The sequence below is a fragment of the Pseudophryne corroboree genome, chromosome 4, assembly GCF_028390025.1.
Source record: "Pseudophryne corroboree isolate aPseCor3 chromosome 4, aPseCor3.hap2, whole genome shotgun sequence".
Taxonomy (NCBI): Eukaryota; Metazoa; Chordata; class Amphibia; order Anura; family Myobatrachidae; genus Pseudophryne; species Pseudophryne corroboree.
Window position 1 is genome coordinate 395,935,920 of NC_086447.1, and position 17,393 is coordinate 395,953,312.

Consider the following 17,393-nt stretch of genomic DNA (forward strand, 5'->3'; position numbering starts at 1 on the left):
CAGGGAGCATCTAGCTATTACACATCTACATTTAAGGGTTGCTGCAGATATATGTTTTTAAATGTCTTTTTATGAATGTAATAAGTGTGTTTTGTTTGTCCCCGGCAGTCCCCCACGGATGGCGCTGACTGAGAATACTTGGTCCGGGCTTGCTGTGCTGGAACGCAAGCCGGCGGTTGCTTGGCAACCGCGTCCTGCGTGAACCCGGAAGTGAGGCTCCGGCGGTGCATCTGCAGCTGTGGACGTGGACGCCGGCGGGAGACAGGACTCGGTAACAGGTATTTAAGTGTTTTGTGTGTGTCTGTTTGTTATGTATCGGTGTATCCTGACGAAAGGGCTGAGGCTCTGAAACATGTTGATGTAAAACACCGCCAATAAAGGCGATTGCATAAGAGTCCTTGGAGTGCCGTGCTTATTGTAAGGATATGTTGATGGTTTTGCACTGGGCACCAGGACCAGTTGTTACTACAGCAAGGAGTGCCGGCTGAATTGGATCAGTATATATATCACACTGGCAAATTGTTCTAAATTAAGCATATATTTTCATGTAATTCCACCCATGTAATTTACTGTATCAGATGCCCCTGTGGCCTGGTATATGTGTGCAAAACAGTGAGCAAATTCAAGGAAAGGATGGCACTGCACCGGAGCACCATCTAGGCATCCATCCGAGGTAAGCCTACAGACCAGTCTGTTGTGAAGCACTTTAGAGACTTTAAACATGGTCTAGCTACAATACACTACAAAATTATAGACTGTGTAACAGAAAACTTTCCAGGAGGGGACAGAGCAAAGCAACTGCTGCAAAAGGAAGCCTGCTGGATCTATACTCTAAATACAGTCCATCCATATGGACTTAATGAGCGGCTGAATCTTAATGTATTTATATGAGATTATGCCCAGTGGAAGCTCCTATTTAACAGCTATTCCCTGATACTATTATTGATGTCCATTTAATCGAGTATGTGCATTATTGTACTGTATCTTTTTTGTCAGCAAACAGCCGTGGTCACGGATGACGTCACGGTAGGTGTGACGGTGCGCAGCACGGACGCCAGGGACTGTAAGATGGAAGCATTCTTTGCATGGTGGTGTTGGGATATAAGGTAGGATTTGTTAGAAATCTATTTGTAACTCCTGATGAAAATTTCCACAGCAGAACTGAAACGTTGAGAATCACTTGCACGTGTGTCCTTCTTATAACTTAGCTGTGAGTGCCGTCCACTGCTTTTCTTTGGTATATATATATATATATATATATATATATCACTTGCACGTGTGTCCTTCTTATAACTTAGCTGTGAGTGCCGTCCACTGCTTTTCTTTGGTATATATATATATATATATATATATATATACACTGCTCAAAAAAATAGAGGGAACACTTAAACAACACAATGTAAATCCAAGTCAATCACACTTCTGTGAAATCAAACTGTCCATTTAGGAAGCAACACTGATTGACAATCAATTTCACATGCTGTTGTGCAAATGGAATAGACAACAGGTGGGAATTATAGGCAATTAGCAAGACACCCCCAATAAAGGAGTTGTTCTGCAGGTGGTGACCACAGACCACTTCTCAGCTCCTATGCTTTCTGGCTGATGTTTTGGTCACTTTTGAAAGCTGGCGGTGCTTTCACTCTAGTGGTAACATGAGACGGAGTCTACAACCCACACAAGTGGCTCAGGTAGTGCAGCTCATCCAGGATGGCACATCAATGCGTGCTGTGGCAAGAAGGTTTGCTGTGTCTGTCAGCGTAGTGTCCAGAGCATGGAGGCGCTACCAGAAGACAGGCCAGTACATCAGGAGATGTGGAGGAGGCCGTAGGATGGCAACAACCCAGCAGCAGGACCGCTACCTCCGCCTTTGTGCAAGGAGAAATAGGAGGAGCACTGCCAGAGCCCTGCAAAATGATCTCCAGCAAGCCACAAATGTGCATGTGTCTACTCAAACGATCAGAAATAGACTCCATGAGGGTGGTATGAGGGCCCGACGTCCACAGTTGGGGGTTGTGCTTACAGCCCAACACCGTGCAGGACGTTTGGCATTTGCCAGAGAACACCAAGATTGGCAAATTCGCCACTGGCACCCTGTGCTCTTCACAGATGAAAGCAGGTTCTCACTGAGCACATGTGGCAGATGTGACAGAGTCTGGAGACGCCAAGGAGAATGTTCTGCTGCCTGCAACATCCTCCAGCATGACCGGTTTGGCAGTCGGTCAGTAATGGTGTGGGGTGGCATTTCTTTGGGGGGCCGCACAGCCCTCTATGTGCTCACCAGAGGTAGCCTGACTGCCATTAGGTACCGAGGTGAGATCCTCAGACCCCTTGGAGACCATATGCTGGTGCGGTTGGCCCTGGGTTCCTCCTAATGCAAGACAATGCTAGACCTCATGTGGCTGGAGTGTGTCAGCAGTTCCTGCAAGACGAAGGCATTGATGCTATGGACTGGCCCGCCCGTTCCCCAGACCTGAATCCAATTGAGCACATCTGGGACATCATGTCTCGCTCCATCCACCAACGCCACGTTGCACCACAGACTGTCCAGGAGTTGGCGGATGCTTTAGTGCAGGTCTGGGAGGAGATCCCTCAGGAGACCATCTGCCACCTCATCAGGAGCATGCCCAGGCGTTGTAGGGAGGTCATACAGGCACGTGGAGGCCACACACACTACTGAGCCTCATTTTGACTTGTTTTAAGGACATTACATCAAAGTTGGATCATCCTGTCAGGGACGTGCAGTCAGGGGAGGCAGTGCCTCCCCTGTCATTAATGATTACAATAATATAAAGAAGATACTTATGACACATATTCTGTGTTATAAGTATCTGCTTTATATTATTGTAATAATTTTGACACTGTAGAACAAGTTTAAATGTGTATTGGAGGCACCAAGAGCGGTGCCTCCTGCAGCTAATGATAAAGTGCAAGAAGCGGGGGGCGGGGCCATGCAGAGGGCTGTAAAAGTCCATTAAAAAAAGCAGCACAAGCGGCACTGGTATAAGTGCCTCAGTGACAGGGGCGTGCTTTCATCCCATATGAAAGCACGCCCCTGTCACTGTGGCAAATATAATTGGGCAGCAGATTCTAATCTCTCCCCAGGGTCCAGCCTACTTACGGTGTCGCGATCACCGGCCTGCAGCAGCTTTACTGATTCCATTTGTCTGGGCAGACCCTCCGCTGACCCTCAACCCTAACCAAGGAGGTAGCCTGAATGCGGTCCCCGGCGACAGGAAGAGAGAAGGGTGATGAGATCATTCATCACCCTTCTTTGAGTTGTGCACCACGTCCGCGCTGCTGCGGGCCGTCACACAGTGAGCACTCCTCCCTGGCCAGCACTGTGTCTCCCTGCTGGCCGGGCCCACCACTGCAACATGCTGCGAGAAGAGGGAGGGAGGAGGGAGAGCCTCGATCCTCAGGAGCAGCCGGTCACTGTGGATTGCAGATGGAGCCATCAGCAGCTGCACAGAAGAGCATTGCCAGCCAGGAGGGCCAAGTATGTTGGGGGGGTTTGACAAAAAAACTGTAAATACGAGAGATAGAGAATGTGTGTGTGTGTGTGTGTGTGTGTGTGTGTGTGTGTGTGTGTGTGTGTGTGTGTGTGTGTGTTTTGCTGTATGTGTGTTTGTTTGTTTATTTTGCATTGTGTGGATTTAGCTGTGTGACAGTGTATATACTAAACTGAGCTAATTCCTCACAGTGCTCAGGGCCAACTAGAATTCTGTACATTGCCCATACCTTCCAACTTGCCGAAAAAGGGGTGGGGCCTCGGGTTAGGGGGCGGGGCATCTTGCTATGATCCCCGTTTTTTATACTGTTTTGGGGGCGTGCCCAGCGCTCCTTGAGCAGCTGGGCAGCCCCTTTCTCTCCTCCCGCACTGTCATGCGCACGGCATCTATTCAGTGATCACCGGCTGCTTTGTAAAGCAGAGCAGCGGTGATCACTGGTTCCCCAAACAGAAGCGGGACATTGCGACCCGCGGGAGGGACAGCGGGACAGTATCCGAATAGCGGGACTGTCCCGCTGAAATCGGGACAGTTAGGAGGAATGCATTGCCTGGGCAGCACACCATCCCCCCCTCAGAAGTGGTAATTCTTTTCCTTTGTAGTGGTACCCCCACTTTGAGTAAAGGGAGTGTGTCACTAGGCTGCTGGGAGACCTGCTGCTGCTGGCGGAGGATGGAGTCGAGCAGAGTCTGTCCCCATGCTGCTTGAGAGGAGGCTCCGGAATTTGCCCCCTACTGCTGTAGGAGTCAAGGAGACAAAAGCACAGCAGGCACAGCCAGGGGCGGATGACAGTGTGCTATGGATTCTATGAGGAAGGGGGCCCTAAATTGGTGTCTTGCTTAGGGCCCCATGAAGGCTAAATCCGCTGGCGGCAGCCAAAGGGGCGGCTTTAGCGGGCATGCCTCACCAGCCACTGACCTCACCGCACGCCACTGCATCCTGTAGTGTGTTTTTCCACTTTAATTTTGAGTGTGACTCCAAATCCAGACCTCCATGGGTTAATAAATTTGATTTCCATTGATAATTTTTGTGTGATTTTGTTGTCAGCACATTCAACTATGTAAAGACCAAAGTATTTAATAAGAATATTTCATTCATTCAGATCTAGGATGTGTTATTTTAGTGTTCCCTTTATTTTTTTGAGCAGTGTGTATATATATACAAACACACACACAGTGGGCAGTTGGTACTGAGGTTGTCCAGGAGCACTGACATGTGATGATCTATAGAAAGAGGATGCGACAGGACGGAGCATCCCCCCCGTGGATGTGACGCCACTGTGCTTTGTGACAGTGTATGTATAGAAAGCAGCAGCTCACTGTGTGGAACATAATGGGGATAACACAATGTATGTAACAGGTGGGCACATACCAGTGTAATATACATACAATAATGTGCTGCAGCATTAGGGCATCCACCCACCTACACATGGGTACTTGGCAGCAAAACCAAGTTAATGTTAGTTCAGTCTGTCTCTCCTGGGCTGTTGTGGAACTACATTTACCAGCCAACCTCTCTGTGGAAAAATCAGAAGTAGGAATGGGCATGCTAGTGACTGTAGCCCTCATTGAAGACAGCACCTGGTAAGCTGGGTACACACTACACAATGTGTGTACACAGCAATACCGATGGTGATGGGACCCAGCGGGGGATGTCCGGAATCGACAAGCGCATTCACATTTGCTAATGCTGGCTGCGAATGAGTGACGGCAGTGGCCATGCTGCATTTGACAACATGGCCCTTGCTACCGATGTCTCCCGTCGGTCCTGCATGTAGGGTCGATGGAGGAAGTCGCTAGTGACGCGCAGGAGTGCACATTGTCAGCGACAAAGCGCATACACACTAGACGATGTACCCGATATGTCAGTCCTATCTGCCAGATCGGACGGTATATCATCTAGTGTGTACCCAGCTTTAGACCTGGGCTGCGCTGGCATGCTGGGACTTCTAGTGTCCCTGAGTGCAGGCTAGGCAGGCGACAGCAACTCCAGCTTTCAAAGTGCATGAGAACACGAAAGAATGTCACCCAGGGTGCCAGTGCTGTGCGGATGTCAGCTTGGGGCAGCCGGGAGATGTGCTCAGGGGAGGGGCACAGTGATGTATGAGGGGGGATAGGAGGCCGGACACTGGACTGCAGCAGCACACACTTGTTTACCCTGCTGGTGCCTGGACAAAGTGCAGTGTGTCCTGACTCCAGGGTAATGGGGACAGGGAGAAGCTGAAGCCTCTGCAGCCTGGCACACTGGTCAGTAACTCAGCTGTCAGACAAGATGGTTAGACTTCTTTGTACAGTGTACATAGCTATGCAGTAGCGCTCCCTCCCTGGTCATGGCTCGGTAGCGTCTAGTTTCCCTTCGTGGAGAGGACCTTTCCCATAAACCCCTGGGTCCATGTCACAATCTATTTGGAATAGTAACCTGTGGCGAGTGAAGCGGAGCGAGACACCGAGCCCGAAGTGTAGTGAGCGTCCAATGGTGCATAGAAAAAAAATAATAACCTCAAACGAACGGAGAGCGGAGAAAACATTTAGGTGCTGTAAGGGCGGAAGTTCTCTCCTGCCCTCGTTATGTCACTTCCAGGTCCTGATCACGAAGGGAGCATAGACACAACCATACAGATATATTGGTGCATCATTTTTCAGCAGATCAATCTGTGACCAATTCTGCTGAAAAAAATAATTTGGCTGCGGGATAAGGGGAATATATTAATTTATTTATTTCCAGTCTTTTATATAGCAACACATATTCCGCAGCGCTTTACAGAGAATATTTGGCCATTCACATCAGTCCCTTCCCCAGTGGAGCTTACAATCTATATTCCCTACCACATGTACACACATATACATTCACGCTAAGGTTAATTTGTAGGGAGCCAATTAACCTACCAGTATAGTTATGGATTGTGGGAGGAAACTGGAGTACCCGGAGGAAACCCACGCAAGCACAGGGAGAATATACAAACTCCACACAATTAGGCCCATGGTGAGAATCGAACCCATGACCTCAGTGCTGTGAGGCAGTAATGCTAACCATTACACCATCTGTGCTGCCCATGATGAATGTATTATATTAATAACAAATGTATTTAATTATAACGGTCAAGGTGGGAATGGGAGAGAATTTTAATGTGGGCCTTTAAGCTCTTTTGCATGGCTGTCACCCATCCATGACCATTCCGGTGTCTTCTTTCTTCAGCAGCTCTTCACCGCTCCTCCTCCACTGTCAGACTGACAGCCGCTGCCTCGCGTAAGCTAATATTAGCTGGCACTAGGGGGCTATGCAATGACATGGCGAGTTGTGATTGGCTCACCCAGCCATCGTGAATTTTAAAAATGGTGCTCTGGCACCATTTTTGAAACTGAAAGCCATGCTCGACACTTTCAAGCACACCTCTCGCTGCCGAACTCTGCACAGGTAAAGTTACCTGTTCCACCATCTTGCCCCCCGCAGTCACAACAGCAGCAGCGGACAGTGCTTGGATCCCTCCTGATCCCGCACTGCTGCAACGCTGATAGTGTGCTGGGCTGCCGAGTCGGAGATCGGTCACCTGCTCCGGTCTCTGCAGCCTAAACACTACAATGTTGGTCACCTGGACAGTGGTTGGGTCTCCTGGTTTTTAAGCAGGTTTAAAAACCAAGAGACCGAACAGGCGTCCAGGATCGGGTGTGCATGTCAGTCAGCGGAGGGTGCACACTTGTCCACTGTCGGGCAAACCGGTCGATCAGGAGTCGTATCTCCTGAGGATTGGACAAGTGTGTACCTAGCAATACAGTATATTGGCCGATCAATTGATTGGCCAATATATCTGCCAGTGTGCACCCTGCACTAAACTACCTTACTATGGTGAGTGCTGTGCTCTTGACACCACTGGGGAGAGGTTAGGGTCAGGCACTAAGGGGGAGGTTAGGGTTAGGCTGCGGGAAGGGAGGGTTAGGGAACAGAGGCATTTCAACTATGAGGATGCCAGCGTCGGTATTCTGACCGCCGGCATCCCCTATGCTGGCAAATCATACTGCATTAGAATGCTTACTAATGCTGTAAAACATAAGAAAAGGAGGATCCTATGATGAAGTAGACAAAACTGCAGAAGCATCCCAATCATACTAGTACTGATGGGGCTCTATGTTTGAGAATGGGCAGTATCTATGGTCACTGACACAACTATATCTGTCAGAGGCAATGGTTACATTGTGAGGTGAATTGATGCATTACTCCATGTCTCTGCACTGTCTCAGACTCACAAAGAGGACTTAACTTGGAAATATCACCAGGTTTTAAAAGCCAACATTTCAAAAACAAAGCTACTCAAAATGTACTTAACTTTTCAGTACTAATTTTGCAAAAAATGTGAAAGCCTCACTTTCACTAGGCCCAACGTTGCTATAGCTATTTAGGCTGTAGGGAGCCATGGCTGTGAGAAACTACTCTTCCCAGATTGCATTGCAGGAGCTTAGAGGAAAAAATGCCAAGTTAGTGGGAGTCGTAGAGAGGACAAGACTGACATTTGGAGGGGGGACAGGAGAGTCATGGTTAGATAAGAGACACAAGCAAGGGTGAAGTGGCTGGGAGGGGGGGGGATGCTAAGAGGTACTAAGGGAGCTGGGCTGGTGAGAGACAATTGAGTTTGCCCGGAAGAAGGTTCCAGATCTACACAACCTGCAGAAGCAGAGGAAAGTTGGCAATAGAAGCAGCTCAGATACACAGTGAGTTGCTGCAGAGCTACTACAGCCACAATAGACAAGAGTAGTAGCTGCCTGGGACTTGCGGTGCCATAGAGTTAGAATGATTTACAGCATATTTATTAATATTATTTGTACTAGTTTCACTGAAATGTATTAAAGGGCTTTTGGGGCAGTTTTCGTGAACAAGTACCCGGAACCCTTTTATTCACATTTTTTTAGTAATCAAATCACATTTCTCATACTTAAAGAGAATTGCAATATGGTCAAATTTACAAAAAATTATTTAGAAAAAATTCTGGGGGAAGCCCTGTAATAATAATTCTATCCTGAGACAGCATTATCCACAGTTCCCTCTTGCTCCCAGCTCTAGTCTTCGCACTGTCATGCAGAGCAAAGTTGGGACCACAGGCTGATCACCCTAAGAAAAAAAGGTTTTTCTTTTCCTAAAGGCAGTAATCGGTGTCCTGCTGATGTCTGCTGTAAACCGGTATCTGAATTTACAGACATCAGATGGCGGGGTCACAGAGATGGAAGCTGGTGATCAGATGGCTGGAGCCAGTGGAGCAAACCAGGTATCGCTCACCGGGTAAGTGCAAGGGGGTAGTGGGGTGTTGTTGGCAGCGGCACATGCACAGCACATACTCGGGGTATGTTTTGTGAAAAATACCAGGGACAGGCGCTAGGCCAAGGTCACTTCTGTTTTTTTGCACAATACCAAGCATGCTGTAAAGCCTGAGCCCATAAACAGTGATTGGGCATTAGGCCTAAAACACTGCAGGCCCACCACTAGGCAGGATCAGACCTGAGCCCTGTGATTTAAATAAAGTAACTTTGGTCACTAGGCCTTGGTCACACCTGCTGAACTGTCAGGCAGGCTAAAGGCCTGTGTCCACTTCATTTGAGAAAAGTGACCTGGGCACTAGGCCCAGATCCCTGATAAAGCATTATTATAATGGAATGTGGGAAGTTGTGCAGCTCGTACGCTTCTATATTTCTGCTTCCTGTCCTTTAACTATGATGGGTGTCAAGACAAATGTAAATAGCAATTTCCAGCCAAGAGATGTATAAGCCCCTGTTTGGGTTGGGTGTGGAGGAGTGGCCCAGTTTCCAAACACTTCAATAACCCTTTCCCCTCACATGGAGAGCTGTCTGACCCCCACATAAACAAAACAGTCTGTGTTCCCACTAAAGGTACAAAAAATGAAAACGCAGTAGAAAAGAAAGGCTGGCCAGCTCTGCATAGGCAGGAGTTTAAGAGGTAGTACTGTGTTATTCCTGTCTTGCCTGATATAACTATTGATCACTCCATTGAGTAACATGTAGCTATACTATACAGATTCCAACATTTAATTTTATTTTATTACAGTATGTGCATAACTACATAGTTTAGGTTTTGCATTTTGTGTGTTGATGGGGGGTTTTTTTTGGGGGGGGGGTTCTGTGGGGTTTTTTTTTAAGGGATTTATAATAAATGTTAATTTTAATCATCACAAAGGAGTGTCCCAGCTAAGGGGCGTATGCAATTAGCTCAGTTTTTTCGCCTAGGTGAAAAAACAGCTTTTCTGCTATTTTTAGGGCAAATGGAGATTCGCCCTATGCAAAAATTTTGGATAGGCAAAAATTGTGGCAGGGGCGGAAAACACATGGATCAGCGAATCCAATTGTTTTCCGTCGAAAATGCGGCCCTTTTTCGTCGATTTTGAAGCATTTTTTGCCAATTCCTTTTCACTTAATAAAAGAAGGTGAAAGGACATTGGCGAAAATGCCTTCAAAACTGCCGAAGACGCCACTAATTGAATACGAGTGGGGTGATTTCATTAGCTCCAAAATGTAATCGGAACTAAGTGCATACGCCCCTTAGAGTCTTCTTTTCTCCTTTTCAACACATATTGTATTTTCTTACTCCACTGGACTAAAAAATAAAATTTTGTTTTTTCAGAAATGATATCACTCTATAAAACATTAGTGCTATTGTACATCACTGGTATATAATCTTTTAACTGCTACTATATATGTGGTTACACCTATGAGCCAACCTACCCCAGAAATATTTTATTGATATAGCTACTATTGCTGTATTGTTCTGTGCAGGGTGAATTTATAGTCGTTTTGTAGGTTGTGTTGCACTACACTCACTGTTCACGTACATTCAGTAAGTAAGGTGAGGGACTTGTTTATTATAGTTGCGTTAGTGAGGATAGTTTGTCACCCACCCACGTTACGCCTTGCATGGCTTAGTGTTTATTGTCTTCCTGCAGGGACCTGTAAGAAGTATGTGGACATAGATCAAGATTAACACTGGTGAGGACCATCTTTGTTTGGTATCTGTTGAAGTTGTAGGCAGTCGGGATCCCAGCGTTCAGGATGATGTCGCCGGAATCCATACTGACTGCCGGCATCCTAGCCGCCGGTAAATCATACTGAATCCCTTTTATTGGCCTGTTTCTTCTATTTTTGTCTAACTTCCTTTTGGGGGGACAGTGGGCCTTGCACTCTGGTACAAGATTGAAACTTCACCTGGTACGTGAGTAACCATAGGTGAAATTCAGAGTCTGCGGTCAAAACTGCCAGAGATGATTTTTTGCCAAAATGTCTATTTTGCTATCTTGTCCTAGACCTCCTCCTTTATATCAGATTCCCACCTCTCAGTGTGGTGACCAAACTGTCAAATTCTATTCCCTGTGTTATATCATTATATGTGTGCCAAATTATACAAAATTGCATAATGACTGCTCAATGAGTTCTAATTAATTATGCAACTTGGTTATAAAGATAATGAGGTAAATTAAATAGTCAGCGAACGGCAGGCTGCGCCAGGTTGGTTTAGTCTTTTTAATGATTGCTACTTTAAAACAGCAGGTAGACTTGCACGGAACCCCCCACTGCCTGCAGTTCACAGGCTATTACATTTACTCTCAAAACTAATAATGGGCCAATTAAAATATTATATTTAATCTAAAAATGTAAAATGCAAACATAAATTCTAGGCATCGCTATACTAGCGAGCTGGTGAGTTCTACACAATACATTAAGATTTGGGATAGTAATGGAATCTTTTACCAACAACAAAACTGAATCCAACAGCAAAGTGTACTTTAAAAGTAAGCAGGAGATACATATACAATAAACAAAGTTTATCTAATTCCGGGGTCTGCAAACAAAGATTACAACAAAACAACTAACTGGTCACCAAAATCCTAAAGTTTCAGTACAAATACAAATTACTTTGTTGAATTTTTAATAAAATTCTGTATTATGTACATCACTGACTCCATTATTTCCTATAAATTGTACACAGACACACATACAGACAGGCACAGCACTTACCTTTCCAGGAATCTCACAAGCAGTCTCACGTTTATTTTGTTCAGGATCACAATATATTCTCAACTTTTGGAGAGTAAACTGTAAAGCAAATAAGAAAAAAAAATTTTTTTAAATAGTAATAAAATGAAATCCTCTGTTTAGTTACGGAGCAGCCTAACCCATCCTTAACTGGCTAAATTTTTAAAAATAAGCGCAAAGTTAGATCCATTGGTGGCAGGCCAACCACAATTACAATTACCAGAGAGTTACCTCTAATTATCTGTGACTGATCTCTGATAGTACCTGTGCATTGGACATCAAAGCTAGATTGTGATGATTTTAATAGGAGATTACATCTCAACTTTTCTGTCTTCACATATAAAACCATCTACACCAGGGGTGGCCAACCAGTCAGAAGCAAAGAGCCAGAAAAGATCTGTAGTCAAGAGCAAGAGCCACTATCATGCGCGCGGCGAAGGCGCGCGCGCAAATATGAGGGCGTGGCCTAGTTGTCACAAAGCCACACCTCATTTTTGTGTGCACACCTTTCGGTATGACGTTTGTAGAAGTATGACCTCATATCATAACCCCGTTTTTCATCTTGTTGTACAGTGCCAGATACATACAATGCCCCAGTACAGTGCCACGTACATATAAAAATGCCAGAAAATGGGTGCCTCCACAGTGCCAGATACATATATGCCCCCACAGTGCCAGATACATATATGCCCCCAGTGCCAGATACATATGTCCCCACAGTGCCAGCTATGCCTCACAGTGCCAGATACACATGACCCCACAGTGCCAGATACACATGTCCCCACAGTGCCAGATATGCCCCCAGTGCCTGCTATGCCACCAGTGCCAGTTATATGCCCCCAGTGCCAGATACACATGTCCCCACAGTGCCTGCTATGCCCCCAGTGCCAGATATGCCCCTGTACAAGATACACATGTCCCTACAGTGCCTGCTATGCTCCCAGTGCCAGATACACATGTCCCCACAGTGCCTGCTATGCTCCCAGTGCCAGATACACATGTCCCCACAGTGCCTGCTATGCTCCCAGTGCCAGATATTCCCCCAGTGCCAGATACACATGTCCCCATAGTGCCTGCTATGCCCTCAGTGCCTGCTATGCTCCCAGTGCCAGATATGCCCCCAGTGCCTGCTATGCCCCCATTGCCTGCTATGCCCCCAGTGCCTGCTATGCTTCCAGTGCCAGATATGCCCCCAGTGCCTGCTATGCTCCCAGTGTCAGATATGCCCCCAGTGCCTGATATGCCCCCAGTGCCAGGTATGCCCCCAGTGCCTGCTATGCTCCCAGTGCCAGATATGCCCCCAGTGCCTGCTATGCTCCCAGTGCCTGAAATGCCCCCAGTGCCAGATATGCCCCCAGCGCCTGCTATGCCCCCAGGGCCAGATACGCCCCCAGTGCCTGCTATGCCCCAGTGCCTGGTATGCACCCAGTGCCAGATATGCCCCCAGTGCCTGCTATGCCCCAGTGCCTGATTTGCCCCCAGTGCCTGATATGCCCCCAGTGCCTGCTATGCTCCCAGTACAGATACACATGTCCCTACAGTGCTCACCAGCTCCCCAGCTCTCCCGCTCCGCTCCCCTCCCCACTCACAGCGCTGCTGCTTCTGCTTCTTCTCTCCGGCGGTGGCGGTGTCTATCTTGAATTAGGCGCCAGTCCGTGAGCCAATCAAAGCTCGCGGTCCGGCAGTCAATCAGAACCCTTAGCTGCCGGTCCATGAGCTCTGATTGGCTCGCGGGCCGCCGCCGTATTGAAGCGAGACACCGCTGCCGTCAAGTCATGCGTGTGTCTGGAGCTGGGGGCAGTGATGGCCAGGAGCTGGCCGAGCCGCATGCAGGGAATGAAAGAGCCGCATGCGGCTCGAGAGCCGCGGGTTGGCCACCGCTGATCTACCCCAAATCTGTCTGAGGTTTTCCTTTCTCTCTGGCTACACTTTTCACACCCCATAAAAGTTTCTCTTTCTGTAATTGTGATCCCTTTTCCAGTGTAACCCCCCATTAATTAGACTGCTGAACAGACAGTCCTTATCCACACACTCCCCTTGTGCCAGCTAATACAGTGTGTGGTATTAAAGAAAATTAATTTCAAGACCTGCAATCAGCTTTTGGCCTGCCATTGTGAAGGCTGCATTCTAAGGCTGGGTACACACTAGGCAGTTTGTCTGCTGTGCTGTATAGCAGATGGGACGACCCGGAGGCTGACGTCATGCTGCTGAATGCGGCCATGAATGATACAGCACATGACTGTGTGCTTTATTAGTCAGTGTGTACAGACGACCGGCATCTTGTCCCGTCGGTCGTGCCGTCAGCCATGATCCCAGATAGTTGTTGTGTACCAAGCCTTAGAACATAATTTCAAGGATACATCTCTTCTTGCTTCACAGGCAAAACAATCTACACCATACATACATACATACATACATACATACATACATACATACACGTTCGAGTCACATTATTATGACCACCAGTTAATCGCCAGAGTGACCGCCGTGTGCTGCACGGACAACAGCTAGATGGGCTGAACTGTTATTTTAGACACACGTCTGGTAGCCCCAGGTTAATTTTGACTGTGAGCTGCTCCACTGTAGCATGTCAGTCGGCCCTCATGCACCTTCGTAGCTGGCGTTCACCTCTCACATCAATGGCACATGGTGCTCTGCAGTTTCCACGTCAGTTATTTGCAATGGTGCCATTTGTCCAGTCACAATACACCTTCACCACAGCAGCACACGAACAGTTCACAAACTGCGCTAAAATACTGCCACCATTGGCCCGAAAGCCGATTATCATGCCTTCTTGCAAGTTGGATAAATCACCCCTTTTACCCATGAAAATAACAAGTGATATATGTGCAGACGGCCTATCGCTCACCTTACATACCCACCAAGCCAGCTCACGACACGTGACGTACTTCATAGGCTACAAGCTGCCAACGTCAAATGTAGGAAGTGACATAATAAGGTGACTCAACCATGTATATATATTATATAATGTTTTCCTTTCTCTCTGGCTACACTTTTTACTCCCTAAGAAAGTTTATATGTCTGCAACTGTGATCCTGATTCCAATGCGACACTCCTGTTGATTAGACTGCTATACGTACTGGTCAAACACATCCTCCCCCTGTATCTGCTCTTACAGTGTACAGTATCTAAGAGAATAAATTTGGGATTGCAGTTAATATACCGGCTATCGGGAGCCCGGCATTCAGGATACTGAAACCGACCTCAGAATCCCGACCGCCGGTAAAATGCCGGCGGTCGCAATCCCGACCAAAGCCCTGTATTCCCACTCAGGTGCTGGGTCCAGGCCATCATCCAAGTGGGAATATAACCTGTGGCAAGCGAAGCTCTCCACCGGGCCCAAAGTGTAGCGAGTGCAGTGAACTGCGAGGGGACTCGCTGCCTCGGAGCCAGGATGCTGCTGTCGGGATAGTGACAGACAGCCTCCCGCCTGCCGGTCTCCCATATGTATTTCTGAATTTGAAGACCTGCAATCAGTAATTGGCCTGCCATTGTGAAGGGTGCATTCTAAGGATATAATTGCAAGGATACAGAGTTATAACTAGAGGTTAAACTGAATTTTGACAGGATTTTTCCACACTCCCGAATCTTAAAAATACCAAAAGTTCTCAAGCATTACAACACCTGCATGCCACTACTCACTTCCACCTCCTACAATCTCACCTGGTATTTTGACACTTTGTTGCTTAACATAGACTATCATTTTTATTATTAATATTATTATTATTATTATTATTATTATTAGTATTAGTATTATTATTAGTATTATTATTATTATTATTATTACATTCTGTCTTCACACATTTTGAAGTATAGCTTCTTTGTTCTTAATCCATTTTACCTTGTATTTCAGATGTGTCCACTTAGATCTAGCCTCCCTGCACGTTAAACAGCCCTTTTAGACATTCTATGCATTGGCGTGACTCAGTAGCGCCGAGCATCTTTAAATTATATTTTTTTCCATTAAAATACGTATCCGCAAAACTATGTGAATAGGATGCACAAGCAGCTTGTGCTGATTAAAATGATATGCAGCATGCCTATATTCTGTGTGCAACTGTGACTGTATCATCTGCCAGATCTAGCTGGTTGGAATGAAAATCTGGTAATGGATGAAAGTAAAAGACAATTGGCCATTTGCTCCCAAACACTGGAAAAAGGATAAAAATGTTGCTCATACAAATTGGTTAAAATCTGTAATGAACGACAGGTTTTTGTCCATTTTGTCCATTGGTTACTGATTTAGAGGAAGACATCACACAATTTTTTTCTTTAGCAAAATTTTAGCTATCTTCTTAAATAGAAACCACTCTCAAATAGAACACAACATGATAGGTTGTCAAATAGTAACCACCAGGGATTGGCGGTGGCATCAGTTTAGTCAACAAAGCTGCTGCTTAGTAAATGCTTTCAATTTGGCATGTAAAACTACATCAGTTGACAGCATTTTACAGCAGGTACTAAATGACACCAAGCCTGCCACTTAGTAAATTTTGCTCCTATTGTCAAAGTCATTGATATTTAAAAAGATGAGAGTAGATAGAATCATTAGCAATCTATCAGTGTTAATAAGATAACAAAGGTTGTTTCAACAAGAAATGATTAGGGAAATCATTATTTGATTTCTAAAAATATCAATACAGTTTCATGTTTATAAAGGTTGTTTTATTTTTGTTTTGTTTTTTGCAATTCTGTTTTTTAAGAAACCAGTTTCATGTAATTGTGTTTTACTTCTACTATAGTTGTCCTTGGACATGTATTAATGTGCGGCTTTGCAGGTTTAAAACGTCCTTCAACTCATAGTAAACCACATGCAGATTACTGTAAACTGCATGAGGATTATAGTAAACCACTGGTTTGTGTTCCAAACCTCATAAATAGACGGTCAGAATCTGATGTGGGATTTACATGTGAGCCCATTGAGCATAAAAATTCTCTCATTATCTCTGTTACTCTGAGTATGCAGTCTCCTTGTCCCAAATATTTGAGTTTGTACTACACTTGCTGTCATTGCTTGGACAAGCAGACAGGGAGGTGATCCCTTATAAGAGTAGTATAGTAAAAGCCTGATGATGATGATGATGATGATGATGATGATGATGATGATGATGATGATGATTGTCTTGATTCCGGTGCGCCTATCTTCCAGATATGCCAATCTGAGAATCGCCACCAGTGACACTTTTCTGGTTACCTCAGCGCGTGTGGTAAATCAACATCAAAGCTTATAATTACCAAAAAAAGGTTACAATAGTCTAATAGTTTAAATAGTCACACAAGTACTTACAATTTCAATAAATAAAATAGGAAAGAAAAAACAATGTTCAGGTTACCTGTGGTACAGAATGCGAGGCCGCTTTGTATATTCTGGTGTCATTATAGGACCAAGTTTCTTCCTTGACCTACCTCAGGACAATACACCCTTTGCAGAGCGAGTTTCTAATATTTAAACCCCCTGCCATTCATTCCTGGCCCACACCTCTTGGGATTCCCTTTAACCCTTCCAAAATTAGAATGTATTGACTTTAACTTTACACTCTGGGGTCTCTGAGCCATTCTAGCAGGGGCAGATTTCCTCATCTTTATGGCTTTGTTTGAAGCTGGGGACTTGGTCCTGTGTAAACAACTCTAGCTCTGGTATACAACAGGCCAGTAAGAAAACTTCACACTCTTCTGACCCAAGTGTCTCTGAGGGGTCTGTATGTTTGACCCCTGATGTGTTATTCACAGATTTCACCCTCTGATCATTGCCCCATACAGAATTCTAGGTCTATTAACCGCTTATCTCTGAAGTTCTGTGGCTATAATGAAATACTAGCAAGGCAATTAACTTCCA

General features: G+C 45.9%; 1 protein-coding gene across 1 annotated transcript in view; it reads right to left on the reverse strand.

The window, feature by feature from the left end:
- Positions 1 to 17,393, reverse strand: part of COL21A1 (collagen type XXI alpha 1 chain) — a 472,866-nt gene that overhangs the window by 272,063 nt on the left and 183,410 nt on the right. Inside the window, exon 7 of the mRNA XM_063916728.1 lies at positions 11,519 to 11,596. Within this exon, the coding sequence (XP_063772798.1) occupies positions 11,519 to 11,596 (78 nt within the window). The remainder of the gene's footprint in view (positions 1 to 11,518; positions 11,597 to 17,393) is intronic.